Source organism: Dipodomys ordii, unplaced genomic scaffold (assembly GCF_000151885.1).
Source record: "Dipodomys ordii isolate 6190 unplaced genomic scaffold, Dord_2.0 Scaffold24, whole genome shotgun sequence".
NCBI classification, from domain to species: Eukaryota; Metazoa; Chordata; class Mammalia; order Rodentia; family Heteromyidae; genus Dipodomys; species Dipodomys ordii.
The window spans coordinates 8,565,154-8,576,853 of record NW_012267240.1 but is presented as its reverse complement, the minus strand read 5'-3'; the positions used below and the strand labels follow the sequence as shown (position 1 = coordinate 8,576,853).

Below are 11,700 nucleotides of genomic sequence, written 5' to 3'. Positions count from 1 at the left end.
TAGATGACTCTCGCCTGTAATCCTAGCTACTTGTAAGGCTGAGATCTGAGGATCACAGTTTGAACCATTCGGGCAGACAAATCCACGGGACTCACCTACAATTAACTACCTAAAAAGCCAGAAGTGAAGCTGTGGCTCTAGTGGTAGAGCATTAGCCTTGAACAAAAAAAAAAAAAAATCAGGGACAGTGCCTAGGCCCCAAGTTCAAGCCCTAGGACCAGCACACACACACACACACACACACACACACACACACACACACACACACACGGAAAAATATTTGAATAAGTAGGCGGTGGTGTTCTTAGCACCAGTCATCAGATATAATGAGTGTATGGAATTAAAGGAAGGTGTAGCTTAGGAGTGAGGAGGTGGGCAGGTCTTTTGAGTCACAAGGTGGGATGTTTAATTTGGTTCACCTCAAATGTAAGTACTGCTTTCTTTTCCTTAAGAACCTTTGGTACTCTGTATATTATAATCTCAGAAAACTCTCTTAAAGCACTTCTTTTTCTCTTTACTTTTGGAGTCTGCTGGGTGCAGATGCCTGGGGAGACAGACATTACATGCTGGCTTCCAGAGAAGAAGGGGAAGGTAGATTGAAGGTGTCTGGGATTTCGTTGGTTGGAATTTGCTTCTTACACTCGGTATTTTTCTTTACCATGTTCATTGATCACGCAGATGTGCTGCAACAATAAAGGATCGAAATGCACCAATTCCTTAACAAAATGAGAAGCACAGAAAATGGGATGCGATAATAACAGAAGGACATCGTGAAACTGGTTCTTGTCACTTGACACGTGTGTGTGTGTGTGTGTGTGTGTGTGTGTGTGTGTAAAATCTAGAGACCCAGACAAATGGTGGAAAAGAGGATGTGGTGTTTAGTCTTGAGCCCTATTCTATATCCAGTTACTCACGTCTCCCATAAGTAGAAATGCTGAGGGCTCAGTATATTTACTCCTGGCAGAGCTAGACATCTACTAATGACAACTGCCTGGGTAAATGGAGAATTACCAGCGACAAGCACAGTATGGACTTTTATTCAACCTTATTTGGGTAACAAGAAATGTATTGCAAATATTTTTATGAGCAAACCAAAGAAATGGGGTAGGCTAATAGAGATGAGAAGAGGGGACTGATTAGTAGGATATGTGGGTAGCTCATGGAATCCGAGGCATTGCTGAGCAATGAAGCAATTGGAAGCCTGGAGTGGAGGGGATGGGAGGGGCCCAGAGACTTCACCATGATGTTTGTCCATGCTCTGGGGTACAGTTACTACAGGATCTCATATCCAACAGCCCTTTCACTCTGCAACTTTTTATATGGATTTCTAATTTCGAAGAATAAGACACTGGACCACTTTGGATGAGGCCTACCTCTAGACCATCCAGTGATGCGGGTAACACAGCTGGGAGCCCACACTAGACTATGAGACCATCTGTGTATCAAGACCATTTTCTCAAAGGGAGAATCATTCATGAACTGTACACCACTGTCATCAGAACCTGTTCAATTTCAAGCACAGACATGAGACAGGTTATATATCAGTGGTTATTTATCAGTGGCTGGGTGCAGTGAATGACTATAGAACAAAATCAGTGTGGAGCTGTGGTTGTGCTTTTTGCTTCCTAATTCTTTCTCCTTTTTCTTTTCTTTCTTCTTCTTCTTCTTCTTCTTTTTTAACCAAATAGAATCATCACTACTCTGTCCTCTAACACCTGCCATGCAGGGTGGCAGGGCAAATTGGGCAGTGTGGATGCAAAGTGTTCAATATATTCCTCACGCAGAAGATATCCAGTAAATAGCAGTCAACACTGTTATGATTTCAGTCACTTGTTAGATTGAGGTCACTCTTAAATTCTTATTGAAAAGAGAATCAGATAGGGTTTTGCATGCAAAACTTACATTCAGGTCTCTGAAGTATTCATTGTAATCTAAGGCATATCCCACCACAAACACGTTTGGAATCTCAAATCCAACATCTTAGCAAAAAGAGAGACAGAGAGAGAGAGAGAGAGAGAGGGAACAAATTAAGAGCACAAACATACACCATCACCGTATTGTGGGCATTTAAACTGAGGACCGTGGGTTTAGGGTAGATACAAATGAGAAAATGGTAAAGCAAGGACAAGTCTACCAAGGACCTGGATGAGAATGATTCCCCGGGAGACAAGGCACTCAAGCAAACACGCATGAAGAATGACTGGACTGTCAGGGTACAGAGAGGAGGAAGGGCTCAGGAGGCAACAAGAAGGAAGTATGAGTTAGTCATGTGGCCCATTGTTTCAAAGCAAGCGGCCTGTAATGACATAATGCCAAAGAAAATGCTCTGGAAAGCACAAAGGACTATTCAAGCAGAAGGCACTAAGGTACCGCAGTATATGACTAGGCGTGCAAGCCATAGTCATTGGGAAACAAGTCTCCCTCATGGTCACTATCCTCCCTGGTTGAAGTGTTAGGAAGCAAACGTTGGGAGACAAGACAAGGAGAACTGGGGTTGTTCTGCTTGCTGAAAAGAGTACTAAGGGTTATTTTAGTGCTGATCACTGAGTCTACAAGACAGAAGATACTAATTAGTTCTTTATCTCTAATGAGGACAGAAGGAGAGGAAATGGATTTAAATGCAGCATAAAGAACTTGGGTTCATCAAAAGAAGACTTTGTATTGCCTTCTGGTGGCTGACACTTGTAAAAACTCAGGAAGCTGGGCTGGGAAGGTGGCTCAGTGGTAGAGCGCATGCCTTGCATGCCAGAGGCCCTGGGTTTGATTCCTTAGCACCACATAAGCAAAAAGAAAAAAGCCGGAAGTGGCGCTGTGGCTCAAGTGGTAGAGCGCTAGCCTTGAGCTGAAGAGCTGAGGGACAGCGCGCAGGCCCAGAGTTCAGGCCCCATGACCAGACCCAAAAAAAAAACTCAGGAAGCTGAGATCTGAGGATTGTGGTTCAAAGCCAGCCCCAGCAGGGAAGTCCATGAGATTTTTATCTCCACCCAAAATCCAGAAATGGAGCTTTGGCTCAAAAAAGCTAAGGGAGAGTGTCCAGGCCCTGAGTTCAAGCTCCAGCACGCGCGCACACACACACACACACACACACACACACACACACACACACAAAAGGATTTTATTGAATGGAATATGAATTTTATTGGAGAGAATCCTGAAAGAACAGTTATTTATTCTCCTCTTTTGAAGGTCTTTGAAGATAGAATAAATGTGTCTTGGTTCAATGACTTTTACTTTTTTCAGTATCCTGGGAGTCTTGTTTTCAGTATCTTGGGAGATTGTTTGCTACGGTATAATACAAAACAGTTGAACTTGTTTTACTTTGATGAAACTGAACTTCCGAAGAGGCGTGAAGCATGAGCAATCATCTGCCTGGTCATTCCATCCCATTATTTCTTGTGACCGAAGATTCTCTTACAGAAAAATGAATTGGCTTCTACTTATAAAACATATCAGATGTAAGGACTCTATTTTCTAGGAAACTCAATTATGGGGTCACTAATCATGAAAGCTGGTATATTCTTCCAAACTGCTGAGGTTTTTGGTTGCATGTGTGTGTGTGTGTTTAGAAAAATAATCAGAGGAGGTGGACATGGTGGCAAATGCCTGTCATCCTCTCATCTAGCACTCAGAAGGCTGAGGCAAGAGGATTGCAAGTTTCAGGCCCACCTGGGCTACGTAGTGAGGCCTTGATTCCAAAAAGCCCAAACACTCCAAGAGAATCCAGACTAAAAAGAAAGACATGGAAAGTTACACTGAGCATGAACATGTACTACAGAGTCCATGCGGAGAAAGGAACAGAAAGTGCAAAGCCTCAGAAATTCAGTGAGAAAGAAACAGAGATTCTGAGCTGGCTCCAAGAGGTTGAGCAAATCTCAGGAAATCCTGATGGTAACTGTAATACTGACTTTATAGGGAACAATGCAATCCCTCTACAATAGGTGTGGTAACTCAGACTGGGAAAATTAAAGCCCAAAGCCAGCTTAGACAGCCAAGCCTTGTGATGTCATGGGATAAATGAGGGATGATGGCTCAGTTGGACAGTCAGGACCCAGCCACCCACTGCTGGCTGGTACCTGAGTACAGCCTCTAGACTTAGGTTGGCAGTTACCATAATCAGCATGGCCTTACACGATCTGTTAAGTGGGTACCTGCAATTAGTTATTGTCTTTCTTGAACACTGTCTAGCATGTATGACCCTTGATAAGTATTAGCTGATTTATGACTATTTTTGTACTGCTGGGACTTGAACTCAGGTCCTTGCACATGCTAAGCAAAGGCTTCACACTGAGCCACACTCCCAGCCCCAGCAACTGCTGCTATTTTATTGATGTTTACGCTATCAGTGACACAAGAAATTTACAATTAACTGGGTATGTTTGAAGTGCGTGTTCCTCAAACTCAGTTTAAAAATCTTACCTGTACAGTGACTATCTTGTATGATTTCCTTTCAAAATTTCTGTGTAGTAACCTCATGTGACCTTACTGACATCCAGAAATCAACAGGAACACATTATTGGGTCTACTGCCTGGAGTAAAAGGGACCAGAGTCAGTGCACCCCGCACAGGGCTGAGACTTGTGCTGAGAATGATGAGTCACCACTGGCACAGGACCCATCCATACAGTGCATGCCTCTGTCTCTAATGTTTGTTCAGCTTGCTGATGGGAATTATGGCCAAATTTTCTCGGGGGCTTTGGAGCAAATATAAGTTATAAAAATGAGCTGAAGTCTGCTTTATGCAGGTGAAAAAAATCGCCTCTAGTGTTAGAATAATAAATAATCCAGTGGTTTGCTTATCCTTTCTGGCACTAGACTTTGTCCTGCTCAAGAGAGGAAAATGCCCTAGATGAAGATAGCTCTCAGCGCACGTGTCTGAAGTCAAGTGTGAAGATGCTATCTACAGATCCCTGCTTGGCTCATTCTCTGTGTGTCTGAACTTTTGTTTGGAGGTGATGGGGAGACATCTCATATTCCCCACCCCTTTCTGAGGGCTTTGCTAAAGGTCACCATTGTGCATTGTTTGGCAATCCTTCCTAAAACTGTGTGGAGATGCTCCTGCCACTGGTGGGAATGGTCACCAGGCAGGAATGCTATGTGTTTGAGTCTCTCCAAGTTAAGTCTTTCTCTACCAGGAAATCTTAATCATGTAAGTTATTGAAATTACAGTGTTGTCTACAATCTAACAATTAAAAAAAAATCCCAAGCACAGGACAAAGTTCCTGCGGACAATGCAAATTAGAAAATGCACGACAATGAATTTTAAAGGATTCGAAGGTCCTTTGGCAAGGCAGCAGGGAGGGGGAATTTGTGGGATTGTCAGCCCTACACAGCATCTATGTTACACATGTTGCCGTCAAATGGGCAACTAATAATTCTTCATCATAAAATTGAACACCAGCACACACACACACACACACACACACACACACACACACACACACACACCCAAACCCCCCAAAAAAGTACTTACAGTCAGGTCTGAAGCCATCACATCGGGATGTTCTCTTCACCAACAAACTGCCATTCGAAAGGAAAAAAATATGCGCTTGTTATCCCAATAAAGTCTGTGTGAATTGCAAACCGACTGAACAAAACGGATGGATTTTTTCCCCCTTTAGTCTGGGCAGCATCACCCCATCCTCTTGTAATTCTGGCCTTTGGTGCTATGGGGGGGGTGTTACCTCAATAGTTACAGATAAAGATGAAAGGAGCTGAGCAATTGCACAGGGCTCACCGGCTGGTCCTGCAAACAGCTCATGGGGGCACAGTCAAGGTCAAGAGGGGTAGAATACACAGCAAGTGCATCCTTTCCCCTTCCTCTTTCAGGCTATTTTTCATTGTGTTCAAAGCATAACACCCCAGGTAAGGCTGAGGGAAGAGTGTGCAACAGACTCGGCTCTTTGGAAAGAGCATCCAGTGTTTGGATCCTGCTTGGGTGTGGTTGGAAAAATGGCAATGACCATACTCACCTGGCTACCTTAATCATGTTCGGTTTGTAGTTCCTTATGTTGCCAAGCAGTGCTGTCATGGTCCTTCCAGTCCCTACAACATCCTTTGCAGAAGGACAGACAAGTTTATTGCCAAAATGTATTTGTGCAGCCTAATCGCTTTTTAAAAACTTTTCAGCCAGAGAGATAATCTTCATAAATGGTGCAAGATAACTACAAACATCAAACCAGGTGGAGACAAAGGAAGGGAATACCCCGGGTTCTGTGTGCCTAGGTGCTTTTTCTAGAAACTGAGTTTTGGGGGATAAAGCGGTGTGATGTCTCTCACATCAAGGAGTTGTGCAGGGGAAGAGCTAAATTCAGTCTTTGGAGAGAGCCCATGGGGCTCCTCCAGGCTGAGTATACTGGACTCGTGCATGCATATTTGGGGACTAAATTTGGCCGCAAGGTTACACAACACAATAGGAGGCGCATGAATTTTCATGGGCATGGGTTGTGCATCTGAATACCCTGAAAGGATAAACCCCTCCCCCTCGGCCTCCCCCACTCAATAGGGGATTCAGTGGCTGGGAAGTGAGACGTCTCTGGGCAGCAGCTGGTGACAGCCATGAGTTCTGAGGGTCGGAGGCTGCCCTGGGCCCAGCTCATCTCGGCTGATGAGCTGTTCCTTCACAATTAAGGCAGAATGGGTCTCTGCAATTTATTGTCCTTGAGACAGAAATCAGCTGTCAGTGGCTGATGCTCAACACAACAGGTCTGAATTTAGTCAGGGTTGGGCAATTCATTTGGCTGGAGGGTCTACTTCATGGGTGCAGACCTAAACAGCGATTGTGAGACAAAAGCATGAAAAGAGACTACCTCCCCCCTGCCCTCCTGAATTTTTGCTGCTAAGACAGACATGATCCTGGATGAGGCCATTTGCCCTATCAGTCCACTGCTGTCTTCTGTTTTTCTCTTCCTTTCTCTCTTTCTTTGTAACAAAAAACCAAACAAAAGCCTCAAAAGACAAAAACAAAAAAAAATTAAATCATAGCTTTCCCCTAGATTGCCATTTTAAACTGTATTTATAATTTCAATACTAAAAGCATTAGAGGTCAGAAAAAAAGATGAAATAAAGAGTAAAGAGATTTCTACATTTTGATTTTACGGGTAAGTTTAACAGTAGATTTAGTTCCTGGTTTGAGGAGCTAGGTTACTTTTCAGATTCACAAATTGGAATAAGAACCAATTCACACATATGTGAAGCTGGATATAAAATGGGATAAACTGATATTGCAGAGCTTTGATTCTAAATTGCTTATGGATAGTGAATCTACTTGATTCTAATTAATCCAAATGGATTAATTAGGACACTGAGGGCTCAGACAGTCCTTGGCTAATCTGATAGCAAATTCTGCTGTTAAAACTCACCAGTAAATTCTTTCAACTTCCAAATATGGAGAAGAAAAAGGCAGCTTACCTCAACAATGAGGACATTCTGAAATAAATAAAACCACTGTTTTAGAATATAATGAAAATCTGGCTCACAATATAAATACATGTTTACTTTATAGTTAGAATTACACTATTTGCCAGCTGGTTCTTCTCTGCCCATTAATTCCAAATGACTGAAAATAAATCCAGCTATTTGAGATTCATTTTCCCAGTCCTTTCAGAATTCCTGGGTGGCGTAATTTTAGTATCCATATTCAGGTTAGACGCAGCTTAAAACTATCCATAAAGTCCTTCCACCTTGATAATTCAGGGAGCACACGCTCTGTCACTCAGCTCAGAGTTGAGCGGAGTTCACCAGGACAAGAAGTCAATGTATCCTGCACTAATAGAGATAGTATTCTGTAGATGGATCATATATACTCATTGTAACAATCCAGGCTCATGTGGCAAACCAAATCCTTAGGGATTTGGCATTTACCCTTGGATTTTTCAACCCAAAGGAAAGAAAGGAGTAAGAAAGAGGGGGGGCAAATTCCCTATTTTTGATGATGTGTTTAGGTCTCTTAAATATGCCTCCTACACACTGAGTAGGCTTTATTTATTTATATATTATTATTGTTATTGTGTGTGTGTGTGTGTTGTGTGTGTGTTTGTGTGTGTGTTGGTACTACGTCTCAAACTCAGGGCCTGGATGCATCCCTTAGCTTTTTCACTCAAGACCAGTACTCTAGCACTTGAGCCAAAGCTCCACCTGTCCCACCAAAATAAAATATGTGTTGGTGTGTCATTCCAATGAGCTAAATGGTGAGAGTATTCCTTTCAAGTAATGGAGTTTTGTTTCTTTAAATGACCTTTTGTATATCTCTTGAATTTACATAATACTAAAAAAAAATATTAGATCAAGTCAGATGCTGATGGCTCATGCTTATAATACTAGCTACTCAGGAGGCTATTATCCAGAAGATCAAGGTTCAAAGCTAGCCCCTACAGAAAAGTCCAGATGATGTATCCAAAATAGCCATCAAACTACTGGATTGGAGGCACTCTACTACCAACTGAATGAATGCGAAGCCCTCAGTTCAACAAATCGTACCCAGTATATTTCTTTTCTCTTTCTTTCTTTCTTTTTTGCTTGCTTGCTTTTCTTGCTTGCTTGCTTCCTTTCTTGCTTTATTTCTTGCTTGCTTTCATGCCAATGTTGGAACTCAAGGTCTGGGTTTTGTCTACTGCTTTTTTTGGGGGGGGGGGTCCGGTTGTGGGGCCTGAACTCTGGGGCCTAGGTTCTGTCCCTTAGCTCTTTAGCTCAAGGCTAGCGCTCTACCACTTGAGCCACCTTCCCAGCCCTTGTCTACTGCTCTGTATACTTATTTCATCTTACTATCTCAGTAACTATCTATTTCAGTATCTATCTATCTCAATATTGATCTATATATCTTTCTATCTCAGTATGTATGTATGTATGTATGTATCTACCTACCTATCTATCTAATCTATGAGGTACTGGAGGCCCTTCAAACTCAGGGCTTCACACATAAATATATTTAAGTCATTTAAAAAGTTTTACCTTGTTGAGTATGTGTGTCTGCACGCACACACGCCCGCACACATACACACATGTACCTGTGTGCTGCTACTGGAGCTTGAACTCAGGACCTCATACTCCCACTTAGCCTTCCTGCTCAAGGCTGGTGCTCTACCATTTGAAACTACACTTGTAGTTTTGGCTTTTTTCTAGTTAACTGGAACTAAGTCAAATTTTTCTGCCCAGGGTGACTTCAGACCTCAATCCTCAGATCTTAGCTTCCTGAGTATCTAAAATTACAGGTGTGAACCACTAGCATCTGGCAAGTTGAGTTTGCAAGTCTAAATGTATATTCATTTTTAGTATAGCAACTGTATCTATTCCAACACATATAAATATATACTTATCATTAAAGACAGTTTGTGCCTCATAATACAAGATACAAAAATTACAGTAAGTTTGAAAACAGAGCATTTCAATATTTTGAATACTTATTTGTTTATTGTTGGTTGCTGGAAGTGATCCTGGCATGCAAGCATATATTTAAGCAAGTACTTTACCACTGAGCTATATTCCCAGTCCTAAGAGTTTCTAAACTTATGGTCTGTATTTTACTGTTTAAATAATTTTTAAATGTTTATGCATTTTAAAAGAGTTAAGTTATCATGATATTATATATCATACAGAGCCAAAATACCACATTTAGCAACAATGATACTATCTTGATATTACACGAAGCTTAGTATATGTTCAGATTTCCCCAGTGGCTGGGTATGGTAGCTCAGGCCTATAGTCACTGCTACTTGTGAGGCAGAGATCAGGATTCATGGTTTGAGGCCAACAGGGACATAAAAGTTCACAAAGCTCCATCTCAAGCAATGGCAGGATGCAGTGGTACATGACTGCCATACCCAGCAACACAGGGAAGCATAAATAGGAGAATTGCAGTCCAGGCTGACTCCAGCATAAAGGGAGACCTACCTCAAAAATATCAAGGCAGAACATAGATGGAGGAATGGCTTAAGTGGTAGAGTACCTGCCTATCAAATGTGAGGCTTGAGTTCAATCCCCAGTACTGATATAAAAAGAAAAAATGTACCTCCAGTTGTCCTTAATGTGACTTTTGTAGTTTGTTTGTTAAAGCTAGAACCATACGTTGGAATATGTGATTGTTTGATTGCTTCCCCCAGAGTTCATATGTAGAGAACTTAATCCCAATGCAGTGGTGCTTAGAAGGAGGGGCCTAACAAAGGTAATGCGGTTCTGAGAGTTCTACCCTCAACAATGGATTACTGTCATCACTGCAGGAGTGGGTTGGTATAAAAGCAAGGTTACCCCTCCCCCCCCCACACTTGTTTTTTCCCTTTCTCCTCTTTTCCTTCCACTTTCTACCCTGTAATGGTGAAGCATGAAGGCCCAAGATTAGAGAGGATGCATCAATCCTAGTTTGGAAACATTTTCATTCACGTCTAAAGAGATGAATAGCTTTATACTTAATTTTTGGTTTTGTTTTGTATTCTGGGACTGGGGATAGAACCAAAGGCCATATAAATGAGCACTCTGCTTTCCAGAACCCTGCTCACCCTCCTCCTTTCCTCAGCTCTTTTGTTTATATTTTTACTGCTGCGATATAGAGTCTCCCTAACTACCTAGGCTGGTCTCAAACTTGTGATCTTCCTGTCTCTGCCTCTGAAGTAGGGGATTAGAGCTATGCCTGGCTTTCTTTATGTTTGAATGTACCACGATTAGTCCTAAGAGCTAAGGGACTAACAGTAAATCGTTGTATGGAATCAGTATGTGATGCAGAAACTGGCTGACACTAGTGGGTGCTCATGAAATGCCTGTGAAATGAATGAGCGATTATGATCTAGTTTCTTTCACCTGCTCTAGCGCACTCTATGCTGATACATCATCTCCATTTTTTCCCTTCACAATCTGTAATTTCTCTGTAACCAAACTATAATTAATGTTTATCACTGTACGAAGCAATCTTCGTACCCCCCTCTCCTTTCTTTCTTTCTTTTTTTGCAGTGGGCAACGGTGGAAATTTTTTCAGAACACACTGTGCCTCCCAAACACTTCCAATCTGATAACTGTGATCACCCAATCTGTGATGTTTGCCAGGTACTGTCTTAGTCATCTCGTCACACCTAGATCATTTCCTCCCAGAAAGCCAGTAAAATCTGCTGCCTGGGGGCTGCAGGCAGAGAGATGCATGGGGATTCTCCAGAATGTTCTTTGGTTTTGGTCAAAGCCAATCTCACTGAGTTTCCTAATCTAAACAAAGGCAAGAAAGAAGGAAGGAGGAAGAGAAGGAAAGCATTAGACAAAAAGAAATGAGACAGTTGGTTATTTCTACTTTTAAGTCACATTTAATTTCTACTTTTAAAATACATAATGGCTGTGTATGGTGGTGCATGCCAGTACTTGGGAAGCTGAGGCAGGAAAATTGAGAGTTCGAAGCCAGCCTGAGTGACAGAACAAGCCTCTCAATAACAACAACAAAAGAAAAGAGCAACTCAAATGCGAAATACTCAGCAAGGTCATTTTGTGGTTACTAATTCAGAGGGACAGCCCTGAAGATCTGGGCCGTGGGGGGGGGGGAAAGGGGGATCACTGAGCATGCGCACAAGTGTGACTATAAACCCCATGGAGAAAGGAATGTAGCCCAGCACTTCAATTGATGTGAAAATTCACAGAACTGCCAGAATCATCAGCCAGTGGCCATTGCCATTATTGTTCTCAGACTTGTGAGCTGCAATAAAAAAGAATGATTGAACAGCGCAGGCAGCCAAGG

General features: G+C 42.2%; 1 protein-coding gene across 2 annotated transcripts in view; it reads right to left on the bottom strand.

The window, feature by feature from the left end:
* Positions 1–331: 331 nt before the first annotated feature.
* Positions 332–11,700, bottom strand: part of Prtfdc1 (phosphoribosyl transferase domain containing 1) — a 79,526-nt gene continuing 68,157 nt past the window's right edge. The window contains exons 5-9 of one of the 2 annotated variants that reach the window (XM_013014641.1): positions 7,407–7,424; positions 5,969–6,051; positions 5,470–5,516; positions 1,903–1,979; positions 332–683 (exon numbers count right to left, since the gene is read on the bottom strand). In XM_013014641.1, the coding sequence (XP_012870095.1) occupies positions 636–683; positions 1,903–1,979; positions 5,470–5,516; positions 5,969–6,051; positions 7,407–7,424 (273 nt within the window). In that variant the 3' untranslated portion in view covers positions 332–635. The remainder of the gene's footprint in view (positions 684–1,902; positions 1,980–5,469; positions 5,517–5,968; positions 6,052–7,406; positions 7,425–11,700) is intronic. The other variant, XM_013014642.1, reaches the window with a different exon arrangement.